Source organism: Megachile rotundata, chromosome 15 (genome assembly GCF_050947335.1).
Source record: "Megachile rotundata isolate GNS110a chromosome 15, iyMegRotu1, whole genome shotgun sequence".
Lineage (NCBI taxonomy): Eukaryota > Metazoa > Arthropoda > Insecta > Hymenoptera > Megachilidae > Megachile > Megachile rotundata.
The window spans coordinates 11,741,741-11,756,151 of record NC_134997.1 but is presented as its reverse complement, the minus strand read 5'-3'; the positions used below and the strand labels follow the sequence as shown (position 1 = coordinate 11,756,151).

The 14,411-nt window shown below is 37.2% G+C and overlaps 4 protein-coding genes across 21 annotated transcripts in view; 2 read left to right on the top strand and 2 right to left on the bottom strand.

The window, feature by feature from the left end:
* The window catches only part of kst (spectrin beta chain, non-erythrocytic 5 kst), a 56,528-nt gene extending 47,769 nt beyond the window's left edge, over nt 1-8,759 (bottom strand). Inside the window, exon 1 of the mRNA XM_012286031.2 lies at nt 8,433-8,759. The gene's annotated coding sequence lies outside the window, so the exon portion shown is untranslated. The remainder of the gene's footprint in view (nt 1-8,432) is intronic.
* Nucleotides 299-6,433, top strand: cag. Of its 4 annotated transcripts, none has more exons than XR_013040564.1 (5): nt 299-2,433; nt 2,495-2,629; nt 2,858-3,320; nt 3,779-5,030; nt 5,415-6,432. XR_013040564.1 is itself a non-coding variant. In XM_076539983.1 (5 exons), exons 1-3 carry the CDS (start codon nt 2,387-2,389, stop codon nt 3,154-3,156), a joined length of 264 nt encoding a protein of 87 aa, XP_076396098.1. In that variant the 5' UTR covers nt 332-2,386; the 3' UTR covers nt 3,157-3,320; nt 3,779-5,030; nt 5,415-6,433. The 4 variants fall into 4 exon arrangements, 2 of the variants coding, with proteins under 2 accessions (XP_076396098.1, XP_012141417.2); XM_076539983.1 differs by lacking the exon at nt 2,495-2,629 and having other exon boundaries at nt 332-2,433; nt 2,858-3,060; nt 3,143-3,320; nt 5,415-6,433; XR_013040563.1 differs by having other exon boundaries at nt 299-2,629.
* A 301-nt stretch (nt 8,760-9,060) lies between the features above and the next one.
* On the top strand, nt 9,061-11,354 carry LOC100880149 (U3 small nucleolar ribonucleoprotein MPP10). Its single transcript, XM_003703488.3, has 4 exons — nt 9,061-9,243; nt 9,351-10,692; nt 10,764-10,872; nt 10,942-11,354. Exons 1-4 carry the CDS (start codon nt 9,167-9,169, stop codon nt 11,304-11,306), a joined length of 1,893 nt encoding a protein of 630 aa, XP_003703536.2. The 5' UTR covers nt 9,061-9,166; the 3' UTR covers nt 11,307-11,354.
* Nucleotides 11,355-11,452: 98 nt separating this feature from the next.
* tgo (Aryl hydrocarbon receptor nuclear translocator homolog tgo) overlaps nt 11,453-14,411 on the bottom strand; it is a 40,580-nt gene continuing 37,621 nt past the window's right edge. For all 15 annotated transcript variants that reach the window (XM_076540239.1, XM_076540238.1, XM_076540240.1 and 12 more), the window contains 6 exons: nt 14,251-14,409; nt 14,033-14,183; nt 13,804-13,961; nt 13,551-13,735; nt 13,350-13,491; nt 11,453-13,284 (listed from right to left, as the gene is read on the bottom strand). In XM_076540239.1, the coding sequence (XP_076396354.1) occupies nt 13,067-13,284; nt 13,350-13,491; nt 13,551-13,735; nt 13,804-13,961; nt 14,033-14,183; nt 14,251-14,409 (1,013 nt within the window). In that variant the 3' untranslated portion in view covers nt 11,453-13,066. The remainder of the gene's footprint in view (nt 13,285-13,349; nt 13,492-13,550; nt 13,736-13,803; nt 13,962-14,032; nt 14,184-14,250; nt 14,410-14,411) is intronic.

Sequence of the window (14,411 nt, the reverse complement as noted above, 5' to 3'; positions counted from 1 at the left end):
AGTAGGAAGTCGAAAACGATGTACACGTGACACCTGATCGTTTAAATTCATAAAAACATCTCTAATGACTGGTACCAGTTTGTAGCGTCTTAAATGATTTGAAAGCATTAAGCATCCGATAAGACATAATGTAAAGTAGCTTATACTAACTTAAAATATTCCCTAACTTAATTAATACTTCACGGGGTGAAAGGGGGTGAAATTTCGAACCGAAAGTTCCTTTATCAATTTTTTATTGGACCATTATTTACGGAGTTATTCACCATTAAAGTTGACCAATCAGAAGACGCCTGGATATGCAGGGCCGTAGTACGTCACACGGGGCACCGCGCGTAATTCAAAATTTGCAAACTGAAGATTAACGATTCGTCGCTGCTTTTTCAATTTGGAAATAAATTAAAATTTTCAAGAATACTTATTTAAATTTACCCTTAAAATTTAAGATAAATTTAAAAACTTATGAAAACCTGATATACAGTCATATATAAAAAAGCATGTTAAGCCACCAAAACAGAAGAGAGCAGCCAGCGACCAAATATAGGCGTGTCGTCATATCATTTGAACTTGCTAGACCTTGTCACATCCTCTTTTTTTCCGACGACCATGTGTACACATGTGTGAGTACATGAATGTATGTCCGGACTATCAGTGTCAATAGTGCGTCGGTGTCTCTTTCCATCCGACTCTCGGACGAGCCTCGATAATAATACGGTTCAGATTTCACCTGGTCTTCTGCACAGTCTCGGCCCTCTCTTTCCGTTCGCCGTATTTCCGGGGCAATTTCGAACTTCCTGTACATCGACCTTTTTCTAACACTATCGAGCAGTCTGTCCTCCTCTTCGTTCTCGATTCGGTCGTTCCCAGGCCGTTGAAAGATTTCTGGTCTCGCGACTTTTACGATTGGTTGGTTTCCATGTAAGTAGTAAAATCGAATACACTGGCGATTTACATAACCGCGAAACAGAGAATATTCCAACGAGCGGTAATCTATTTAGTCGGAGGACAGTTGGATTATCCGGATGACATCATTGGTTTCTCGGAAGTTTGCACATGTGGTCGACATTTAATTTCAATTTCGCAGCGACACGATACTTTAACTATGACGCCAATAGCGCGCGAACGGTGAGAAGGATCACTTCCGGTAGGTTCGCTCTATTTCTATTGAGACGTGATCGGACACTAAACGATTTCATTAGAAGCGATAAATTGTTTGAAATTTGAGGCTCATTAACTTCTAAGAAAAGAAAGTTTCTATATTGAACAGTGACGTATCTTTCGAAACAGTAAAACGAGTACTTCGAGTCCTGAATGAAAAATATAACTTTCACACAATGACTCTTTTATTACGAGCTTCTCATAACCGTTCTCGATCATTTAAGTAACAACGACCTCAGTGTTGTCTGCAGGAAAACACTTATTACGATAATCGCGAAACGAGAAGTAATTACCTTTCACGATCACCCATAACGTGTCACTGACGCTTATGATTTAACGAAGGAGATAATTATTTAAATAACTGCTTCTTTTTAATCCGAAAACACTCGTTTATCGTGATTTCCATTCCGCGACCTTAGAAACAGATACATACGTAATGGCATAATGTAAGCCGTTGCTTAATCTGTTTTGTGAAAGTTATAATTTAACGTCCGGTAGGAAATCAAGTGATTCACCTGTATCATGCAATTAAAGGCGATATTCGTACATTACTCCCTGGAATGATTTCATCGAAATGTGGTAAAAATGTCGTATCTTCTTGTTTAAAAAATTTCACAGTTCTTTACTATGTATCCTATATCCCACACTGTATGCATTATAACCTGTACACCTAGCCATTACAGAGGACACAACCGAACGAAACGTGTTATTTTATAGAAAATGTACGCCATTCAGTCCTGAACATCCCGGTGGGTCGTATTCTGATTTTACACGACAGTGTAGTTTGCGGTACCTTTTGTAAGTTGCACGTTAATAGTCCTGCACTCCCACGCGCTACATTAGGCCCCCTTCATTGTCGACTCGGACGGTCGAATTTGCGAGAAAATTTACATCGGCGATATAAATACAATGGAGACGATGGAAGTGGGTGATTTGAATTTCGATGAACGGCGGGCTTTCTTGCCGAAACTTAGATGGCAAGTAGAGGGAGTTTTTGTTGAGGTTATGTACACCACAGATTCGAAAAAATTTGGATACAACTTCTAAACAATGATAAGTATACTTTGGAACGATTTGTTGCCTTCATATAAAGAGCATCCGTGATCTTTTGAATGTTTTATTTTGCAGTTTACTTTTTTATTTCGGATCTTTTAATTTGACGGCTTAACGCTAGAGGGCAGTAAAAACAGAATATGCTGCGCGCTTCGATTAGCGCTCTGTTTTGTTTTGGATGGACTTCAAACATTTAAAAGGAAGAACAATTGAATTTCGTTTAAAGTAAGTTTAACTTGCGAAACTGTTGATTGAATGATTCTATTTTATACGTATTTATGAACAGAGATGTCAATCATGAAAGTAAATAACCTAACCTGTACGTTAAAAGAATTTATTAAACAGCAAATATGTTTGAACCAAAGAAACATAATGATTTATCTGAATTTTAATTAATTGATTGCATAGTCTATTAAAGCTGGTAAGTTAAACATACTTGTTTCTTGGAAAACTGTGTTAATGTTTATATTCATGTAACTGAATGACTCTTTGTTATATCGCTGAACTTGTGTGATTAATTGGCATGTCGCAAGTAGGAATGTTACAAGTGGGTCAAGACTATCTAAAAATAGTGCTTGATTCTTACTCATTCCTGAGTTATTACAATGTTTATTACAAGACATTGTTTTTGAACATTTAATGTTTATAGATATGTCTGGGAAAAGGAAAAAGTTACACATGTTGCTGCTGAATTAGGTGTAGGAACATCTACCATCTTTGACTGGAAAAAAAAAACAGAAAGGATGCTGAAGATTTTTGTGCCAAGATGGTACATTGAAGAAGTTGAAAACGGCATTCCTATACCAGGGCCTGCTTTGACAAAAAAGGCTCTTAGCCTCAACAAGATGTTAGGTTGTGATAATACTTTTACTACAAGCACAGGGTGATTAGGAAGATGAAAAGCATGCCATGGTATAAAACTTAATTTTAATAGTCCACAGCAATTAGTGTTCAAGGACAAGGATGAGTCAGAATGTTTATTGATACTAGATGACAATGAAACTTGAAGCTCTATTGATAATAGATGCAATCATGAATCAACAAATGTGAGTCACTTTCAAACATCTCTGTTTGAAGGAAGCAACATTAGAAAATGAACTAACAACTCTAAGGTATTTGCATGTTGGTTTATTGAAGAGTCTCAAACAAGGAGAAGCCTATGACTGTTAAATATTTCTTGCTGGTGTATAGATTATGTAAATATTTTATCTGCAAGTCTTTCGAGATAAATAAAACATGTAAATAAATGCTGTAACTGTCTAACCAACAGCTTCATAAAATTTAGATAAGTAAAATTTGGTTGCATAAAGTAAGGGAATATTTCCATTCAGGTTATTTCTGCGAATGCTCAATCTCTGTAATCAAATTTATTGCTGTTTACTGATTTTGCAAAGTAGGTAACCTGTGACCCCAAGACCAGACATGAATCATTTAACACTATTATCTTATCTCAATGTATTTTTACATGTTTTCACTCAATTATAATGTTCTCTTCTACATCGATTACCATATTAACAGCATTCTTGAGAATATTTCTTATTCTAATTTCATCTTTCTCTTTTATGAACAGATTTGAAGAGATGTAAGAAACTTTATAAAATAAAGAAATGATTGAAAGTTCAACTCTCTCTTCGCAAAGCATCATTGTAAAAAGAAATGCACTTATTCCACTTTTCCCTTGCTAATTCGAAGTGTAATAACGGATAATTTGAAGGAAATCTTACATCCTGTACCATCTAATCGACATTGCGCGATCAAGCCGTTTTCAATGAGCCGACGTTGCATACGTTGATCGCCGTCCAATTATCCCGCCAGAAGCTGTTTAATCGATTCGATAATAATTTAACAAGCCTACCAAGCGAATATCCTCTTTTTGTCATGCATACCATTGGTTACACATGGAGGAGTTTGTTTGAAATTTGAAGGTTCACTAATTAGAAATCAGATGCATGAAAAATTGGAAACTTGAAGGTTAGGAAATTCAGCATTAAAAGTTTGAAAAATTATAAATTTTAAAACTAGAAATTTGTAGAGATAATTGGAAAATAGAAAAAATGGAATACGGAAAAAATTGGGAGCACGTGAGTTTCACATTAAACGATCGAATATATGACATTCGAATTTTTTCTTTTTTCCCGCGCGAACGACGGAATGCGGACCGCGTCCTAAAGCAAGGATACATCTCGGAATCGCGTTGATTCCAGTTTCCGCTTCGTCGCTCAGATTCGCTCCGTGAATCCTAGGAAGCTTGCCTCTCTAACGGACCATTGAATTTCAGCAAAATTGTGCACGCTCCGTGGCGAGGAAACTTCGCGATCGATGGTGGAGCAACCGTTAGATTCTAGAGATACCAAGGTTCCACGGTTCTCCCGCTCGACTATCGCGATCCATTTCTCGGTACTTTTCCAAAAATATACGCGTTCACATTATGTAAATCTCAAGTAGCCATAACTTCGTCGTCATCGTTCTTGAAACTACTTCAACCCATAATGGCCGAAGAGGTTTTTTGGAGACCCTTAATACTGAAGAGGTTACGAAGCTCTCTCGTGGTGAAACGTAACGGTGAAAAGTGAAACGGAAAGCTAGGTCGGTATAATTTGTTCAGTTCAATTACATAGAAGGCAGTTCGAATTGATAATAGAATCGTTTCACCTGGCTAGACTCGAGTGAAATTCCTGGCAAAACTATTGACCAAAATGGCTGTCTCTTTTTTATGTTCCTGTTCGATGGTCGACAAGAAAATTACGACTAACGGCACCTCAAGAAAATCAACAATAAAAAATGCTCATCGAGGCTTCTCCAATTGATAGCAGGCTCCTCGGGTATTGCACGGATCTCGCTGGTTCTTTTGCATTCCCAAGTTTTATCTTTGAAATTTATGGCCAAGAACGGGCATTGAATAATGATTTCACGCTAGCGGGTCAAATATGCGAGATAGCGGCGTTACGTTGGACCAATCGAGAACTATTTTATTCCTTTATCTTATCGTTGCTCCTGCATTAATTACACGTAATCTTAAGCGACACGGCCGGCTATTTGCTTGCTCGATCGCTCGGCTCTTCTTATCGTTTGGCAATAATTTTCACCTTATCGCATTATTTTTTTTTTTAGAGATGAACACTGTCTCGTGTACAGGAATTTGTGAACACATTGTTCTTATTTGACCCTTCAAATTTTTTATTTTTAATAAAATTTTAATTTTGTAGGTAATTATGGTGTTTTTCGAGACGGGCTATAATGCATTCGGCAACGAGTGGCGTCGTGACGTCAGAGGCGTAGAAAGTTGACAAGAAAAATCTACATTCCTGCATGCGTTCTGGCAGTTTTACATTCACCGTCGTGCCGGACCCGTCTACTAGAAGAGTCCTACCGCGTGTACGCGCCAGATAAAACTCCGTTCCTTCATATCGTATTCCGTGTACGCGTCCTGAGAGGTCACGTATGCAGGACTAACAACTAATTACGTCGGTCAGATGTCTTTTGGAGATGTACGACGAAAAATCAACCCCCCGTGACTCGTTTAGGTTAACTGCCACGCGCCTCAAGTGCCCCTCCTCCGGTCACGTAAACAAAAACATCGAAAATCTCAAGTTTCAGTTTCCTTTCTAAATTGCAAAGTTCCTGGAATGCTCAGCGTCCCAACATTTTACCCATAATAGTTTCACTCGTAACGCGCGTGGCGACGCAATTTTTTTCTCCCGTGGACGTAAATCCACGATTGACGGAACGCGGGAGTCGCGTTGAGCCTTGAAGTCTGTAACCGGAGTCGCTCGTCCGCTCGTCTTGGGTTCCAGGACTCGCCAAGGATCTTTCTCTTTCTCTCTTCCCCGATTCCTTGTCCTTTGCGTGGCTGTCTCAACGGAGAAATGGTGGGAAGCGATGGGAGGGAAAGAGGGGGCTTCCAGAGCGGTCCAGCAACTCCCCAGAAAACGTGTGTGGGGCGCATGCGCCGCGAACACGCATGAGAAACTTACGTTTCGTTAGTAGTACTACAACTAACGTTGTATAGCGAGGGATAGCTATGAATGATAACTGTAACAGTTTTATTCGATAACATAATTATATTCAGACTGCATCGCGAGATTAGATTTGCATATCGATCTTTAACTTCGAGGAAACGATGTTATAGAAAACGAAAGGCTAATACTTAGAAACATAAGTACTTAAAGAATTTTATTTGTATCTGTCGTGGATATTATTTCAGATATTTTGTAATAATAAAATGTTAACAGATATCTTATAATAATAAAATTTTATATACAAAATAATAAAAGATATTTTACATTATTTTTTTTAAAAAATGCTTCTCTTTAAATTCTATTTTAACTGTATACAATACCGCGCATGCGCAGTAGACCCGTGTCAATAGTGACGTAATAAACTTGTTACATATTTCGTTACACGTTTCAAAATAATTTGTTGGTTAGATTATGTCACATATAAGACATGATTTAAATAGTCATTCGTCTTTTTATTATGCATTTTTAAACAATTTGTCGAAGAGTCTATCGCTAGAACCCCGCTTCACGCATACACGACTTTCGCCCGCGAGACGGGCATCGAAAGGGCCCACGAGTATGGTGGGGAGATGCGAAAATCACGATGGTAGAAGAGTAAGGGATCATTGGCGTAACTAGAATTTTCATCTGGTATCTTAGTTTTATTGACACTCTTCCAGAAAAATATACAGGTTATTTTTTTGTACAAAATATTTACTGTTTGTATTTAATATAAATTTTTGTTAATTGCTAGTACACCCTCATTCTACGTCTTAACAGTGGAGGGGTCCGAATGTCGCGTGGGGCCCACCCTGGTCCCTACTCAGTTACGCCAATGGTGGGGGCAAGAAAAACGACTCGAGAAAGGGAGGCACCGAGGGAAGGAGCGAGAAAGAGAGAAAAAACGACATCCATTGAGAATTACGGTATTCGCCGAGTAGAGGAACGAGCTAACCGAGAGTCTGGAGGGGCTCATTAGAAACTCGAAGCAGCGGCTCTCGCGGTAATATTATTTCCTCGTTGGAACGCGAGGGCTAAGGCCGATCAAATGCCGGGTACCGTTCGGGAAAAGATCGAAGTCCGCTCCAATTTCAACGTGCACCGACGCCAGCGCCCCGTTACGATCTCACGTCCAGAGAACTCGTCCAACCACCATCGAGAAGAGGGAAAAGGAAAACTCCGTCGACCCACTCCCTTTTGCGCGTTTTCCAGCTGTCCGACCTTTACAAACGACCAGTTATCCTCCACGAGGAATTCTGACCTCGTAACGGAATGACTGTACGACACGTGATGACGCTTTGGCGGGAGGAAGGGAGAATTTGAATTCGATATCGCGTCAGATCAAACTTCGACTTTTGCAAGATCGTGAAAGATTATTTTGAAATTCATGAATGAATACGCTTTGTATGGTGATACGTGTATAAATACTTTTTCTTTAATCGGAATTATTTATACTTGAATTAGAGCATGACGTCATTGATATATGGTACAAACACCGAACTAATGTATAAATATTTTTGAAGCTGTATTGTTGACCAAAAAAATATCGAGATGCGTTTAAAAGGCATCTTCAATAAAACATTAAGGCTTTTGACGAAGGAGTGACATAAATCACGTTTACAATGCGTCATTCGAAAACAAGTACAAGGAAAGATTTCTGAAAGATAAAACTCGATGCGAATGAAATGACAATCGGTAAGACTTAATAAAAGAAGAAAATTTAATTTCTTAAATAAAAGAAGAAAAGAGCATCAATTTTTTTAAACAATCAGCGCATTCATATTAAAATAGATGTAGCAAGTATTATGAGGCTAATAGGTTATCTCGACAAAGGTAGAGGATAATCGATCGATCGAGTCAGCAAAGAATTCTTTCTTCGTGACGGAAGAAAGGCTTAAAGGAGCAAGGACTCGCGGTACGCATTTTTTTCTTTCAAGCATCGAAACGGATCACTGGATCCCTTGTATGAAATGTCCCACGTGACCCGTCGACCTTAGCGCGCGTAAACTTTCTGTTTGTCCAGGGAATCGCTTGAGGACGATAAACAAACCCGAAACCTAATTTCTAGTTCGCAGTTTTTTCTGCGTGTCTCATCAAACGTTCACAATTTTTGTTCGGATATACGTTTGCTACCACGAACGTATACGATAATATACCGTTCGAAAAATACGAGTGACAAGTGATCGATCGATTGAAATAATAATGACAAAGTTCCAATGCACATACCTTTTCTGCGTGTGTACGAAGCTTATCCAAAACGGCAAAGCACCTGGCGAATCCGCGACAACACTGGATTAAACACTTTCCAAGCACTCAGAATCCACCAAAAAAGCACACTCAGTCTTCGTCTTTTTATACGCGGTTGATAAACACACGCGACACACAATACGGACGGAGAAACGCACACGTTTTAAGTTCGTTCTGGCGGTAGCGTGTCAACGCGAACCGTACCGAGATCTGCGCCAATGCGTTTACGGCTTCAAACTCCAAGCGGTTCTTCGTCTTTACTCCCTCCGCCCTTCACCGCGGCCGAGTTACGACTGAACATCATAACCCCCTCTACACCGAGCGAGCTCCCGTCGGTCACTGGGCGCCAGCCAGCCAATCACCGCCATCTGTGGGCAACCGTTTGTACTACATTTCGCAGTTGAAAATGTTTTTAAATTTTATTTAATGTTTTTATTTGTACAATTATACAATATAAAAGAATGTAAAAGAATTTATAAATTATATTTTACTATAAAAAAAAGTTACTGAAACGTATTACAGCGACATCTATACATGTATATCGATTGAGTTCATATATCGATTAATGGTATGTCAGCGTGTTGATGATAATCTTGATGAATCAATAATGATCTTTATCCTGTATATACCACGTTCATAGTGTTCATGGAGCAAATCTAACCTATTTAGCAAATAATATTAAACACAAATTGTAATATAAATGTTAATTTAAAATGTCTGAGATAGAAATATTGAGTAGTGTTATATCTACTATTGATAATAATACTAAAAAGCCGGAAGAATTTCTTAAGTAAGTATTTTCTAAATTGTTATTTGTATAACCTATTTTAGTACTGTTTGTTTAAGAGACTTAGTGTTTATTTTTGTCAATAATTTTCTGTATTATTAATGTTTTAGTGTACAAAATGAAGTTGCTTTGAATTTTAAAGATTCTGTAAAACGTTTGTATGATTTTACAAAAGAACAGTCTAAAAGGAACACGAATGCTTTACCTGAACTTGTGACGGAAGGTTTTGATGAAGAACAGATTTGGCAACAGCTTGAATTACAAAATGAAGGAGAACTTGAACATTTCATTAGTGGTATCTCAAAGGTTTTGGCTGGGAATAAAAAGTTAACAATACCAGTGAGTACAACTAAACCAGAAATTGAGCAAAGCAGCGAGGAAAATGAAATGGAGAATGAAGAAAATGATGAAGAAAATATTACGGAAGAAGGAAGTTCAGAAGAGGATGATGTAGAAATGAAAAGTATTTTACAGACACGAAAGAAAGATGTTCGAAAAAATAAAAAAAAACCATCCATAGTAGATGATAAATTTTTTAAGTTGCAAGAATTGGATGAGTATTTGACTAAAGAAGAGAAGAAAGAGACACAAAATGACAAGAACAAAGATGAATCTGATGATCAGTCAGATGATGAATCAGTAGATTTATTTAATGACTACTCTGATGAGGATGAGAAAACTGAAGAAGGGAAATTATTGAAATATGCAGATTTCTTTGACAGTCCACAAAGCGAAAATGAGGAGCATAATGATTCTGTACATAAGGATACAGATGATGATAAATCATTACAAGACAGTGATTTAGATAATGAAATGGACATAGACAGTGAAGCAGAGAATGACAAAACCTCTAAGAAAAAGGTCACATTTAATCTGACAAATGATTCTGATGAAACAGATAGCTTAGATAATAAAAATGTAAGCACAAAGGAAGATAATGAAACCAAATCGACCTTTGAAACTCGTCAGGAAAGGTTAAAGGAAAGGATCCAAAAATTAGAGGAGCAGGCTCTTGCAAAGAAAGCTTGGCAGCTTCAGGGTGAAGTAAGTGCAGCAAACAGACCACAAAACTCTCTGTTAGAAGAATTCGTAGAATTTGATATTACAACCCGGCCAGCACCTGTAATTACTGAAAAAACTACAGTGAAATTAGAAGACATAATTAGACAAAGAATAAAAGACAAGGCTTGGGATGATGTTGAGAAGAAATTCAAACCGGTTGAAACTCCATTAGAATATAAGAAGAAATTGATTTTGGACCAAGAAAAAAGTAAACAAAGTTTGTCTGAGATTTATGAAAATGAATATCTCAAACAAAAGGAAGCATTGAATCCAGACAATAATGAGAAAGAAGAAGAAGAACCAAAATCGCATATTGAAATTAGAGAATTAATGCATTCTTTATTCATTAAGTTAGATGCCTTATCCAACTTCCATTACATACCAAAACCAGTAAGATATTCACAGATATTCTTCTTAATTTTACAACACAGGATTTTATTAATTTTATATACTTATTTTAGGCTAAACCAGAGATTAAAATTATCAGTAATATTCCTGCAATTAATATGGAGGAAGTTGCTCCAGTAGGGATGAGTGATGCTGCCCTATTAGCTCCAGAAGAAATTAAAGGTGTCTATTTTTTAATAATTTGCAAATTTTTCAAATACAAACATATAAATCTTATTATTTTTTTTACAGCTAAACCACGAGGTGATCTCATCGGTAAAGCAGAAAGAACCAAGACAGACATGAAACGCGAACGAAGACGCAAGAAGATGAAGCAACGTGCACGACAACAGGCTATAGAAAAGAAGGAGAAACTGAACGCATTGAAACCAGGAATTGCTAAGAAAAAGAAGAAGGATGAAGAGATAGTGAAGAAGTTGACTAAGAGTCGCAATGTGATAACGATGGACGAAACAAATTACAAAGCTCCAAAATCGTCCACTGCATTCTTCAACCAATTACAAGATCAAGTGAAAAGTCACATCAAAGCAAAGACTGATACTGATAAAAAGAAGAAACAGAAGAATAATTTGTCTGCTGTTAAGCTAAAGTTGTAATTTTTATATGAATTTATTTAAATACAAAAATATGTTGTATTGTTTATACTCATGTTGTTTGCAATCTCCCTTCATTTTTTTTTTAGTTACAACAAAAAAATAATATCAAACGATAGAGGATGAAGGATCATAAAATAATTCACAGATATGTTTCGAAGTTTAATCAATTATTTGCATATACATATTGATGCCTTCGTCGACTTCAATATGTTAATTATTGTCAGTATCGTAGCTACTTTCGACACAGGATGATTAAAAAGAATTATACGTGTAATGTAAACTTTCATATATTAGTGACAAATGTTCCCAATTCATCATGATATGCTGCAATTATTTTTCTTTTCATCGATCTACTTAATAAGAATTTGCTAGACATGTACATCTACAATGCATTAAATCACACGTGGTTACTTATAAATGCAACTATATTCATATGTGTAACATTATCTATATTTTTCCTTTTTAGAAATGTCTAAAAATGGTGTTGCTTTGCGCAGAGAAGCAAAAAGTGGATTACACATAATTTTGTACATCATGTTGCGTTTAAACAATTCATTCCCATTTCGATGACGACCTTTCACGATTGCACTATTTATAATTACAAAGACCTAAATTAAAATAATTAAGCTAACCTTAAAAATCTAACGATAAGTTTGTATTAAAATTACCGCGATTCTTGTAAATTTGATCGAGAAATTTTAAAAATATTTTTCTTTCCTTATCGTTTAGAATGCATCTCTTTTCATCTCGAAGTGTTCATTCCTTTGAAAAACAAAATTCGCTACTACGTAAAAAGAAAATTACATCCTATTACTTATTAATGTAAGCACAGATAAGGCGTCCGAATTCTATAAAAATGTAAAGTGGTAATAATCGTACAAAATACATGCAGTCCGATAAATGTGTTTGAAAAACCTTACTGAAGCGTCGTTTTCATGAAGAATTACAAATCTTACACGCATCTTTTTTCGTCCAAAAATTTTATACATATACTTACATCAATTAACAATAGCTCAATGAAATCCTATGCCTCTCTATATCTTATAGTTTTTGACCGCCATGTACAATTTAAAATATAACTTATCCCTACAACAGCATGTTTTAGAACAGCGAGGAAAGTTCGAAATTCGATTTTTATTTTACAATGCGTATCTCTTTTTTTCAATTGTCTTATATTCTAAAATCAGGCTAATAAAAACAAATGATAAATGAAAAGTGATATGATCAGAGTCATAGTTACATTTTAGAAACAATGTAATGACGATGGATGCACTTAAATGTATTTATAATAAGTTTGAGCGATTGGACTAAATCAAGAAACTGAGATGTCTGAAGCCTATGTGCTTAAATCGGGATACATAGGAAGAGAAAGAGTGCTTTGGAAGACAAGTCAAAGTGTAGAAAGCGATTGGGAAAAAATTAAGGAGCCAAAGTGACAAAGTTATAAAGAGTATAGAGAGTAACGAGCCAATTGTGAGCTATTGTGAGCGATCGTGAGTTGAGAGAATACTGTGAGACTGTGTGTAAGACATACTATATAGATAAACTTTTATAGAATAAAATCTTATCCTTATCATTTTACTCGAACCCGGCACGTGGGACTTACATTGTTATTTCAAATAATCCCTACACAATTAAATTAAATGCTCAAATAAAAGTGCGGCTTACGATACTCGGAACAATCTCGGGACTCTACCAATGATTCGAACCTTAAAGCTTTCTTAAGGTAGATGTTTATCAGGCATACTATTTCCTCGTCGCTACTCGAAATTAGTATTAAACATATTTAGTTCTTCAAAACCAGATGCACCACCTTGATCTTGTAGCATCTGCAACATATCTGACAGTTCTTGGGGTTGCGTTCCGGGTCCACCTTGAGAGGGGTGGGGTGGGGGTGCCTGTCCAGCGACTTGGGGATTGGATTGTCCATCGTCTTGCTGAGGTGCTTGATGCTGCTGACTCTGCCATCCCCACATGCCTGAAGAGAAATATTATGAATCTGTGTACTACAAATATATTAGTTCATACATCAAAGATATTTACCAGGGTTATTAGGTACTGTTGTGACTGCATGGTACTGGGTAGCAGGTGTCCTAGCGCCGCTACTTAATTGAGTATAAGTTGGTCCATTCGGTGACCTCGATGGACTCAGCTGATTGTACTGATAGCCTTCTGTTACCGGTTGCTAAACAAAAACAACAGTAGTAAAGCTATTGTTAATAAATAGTGAACATTATAGTTTACCTGTCTTCCAATCGCCCACGCCTGTTGTACGGGGGTTGGAGATGTGTTGGCTGGCTTTTGAATTCTACTTAAAACTGAAGAGGACGCGCTTTGCTGTCCAGGTGAGCCATAAGCTATCGGTGATTGCGTCGTTTCATATCCTTGATAAACGTTTTGCGTACTAGACGGCCTAGGTTGTTGAGGACCTATGAACAAAAGCAAGTATTAATTTTTGTTCAAGCGTTTTATGTATTTTATTTTGATAGCATTTTACCAGCTGTAGCGACAGCTGCTGGGTGTTGCATCATATGATGCCCAGAATATAAAGGATCCCTGGCAGGATGTCTCTGAAGGGAATAATCTAAACCAGGTTGTCCATAAGCAGGTACAGCTTCACATTCCGTCTGACCATCACTACCAGGATGGAATGACCTTAAAAATCCCAGAATAGATTAGCACAAAGCGAAGCAAATAAAACAATGTAGGTGTTGAGCGATTCATACTTGGAGTGTGTGTTTGTGCAGACGATGTATTCAACTTCGTCGTTAAAGGGGTTTAAGAATGCAAATGCGGACGTCCTTAACCACACCCAGTCGCGATTTTTGGCTCGAAATCTGTACATCACGGAGACTACTTGTCCTTTCATCTTCAGCACTGGAAAGGAAGAATATTCATTAGCAACAATGAACGCGTGCATCGATGCTTTTTGTGTGACTCTTACCTTGCTCGAAACTTTCTCGCATGTGCGTCAAATCCTCTGGGTGAAAGAATTCGTAGCATGGATGACCTAAGAGTTCCGAAGGTGTGTACCCTAGAATTCCACCCACTCTTTGGTCCACGAAGGTAAATTTACCTTCTGCAGAATGACGGGAAATAAATTCT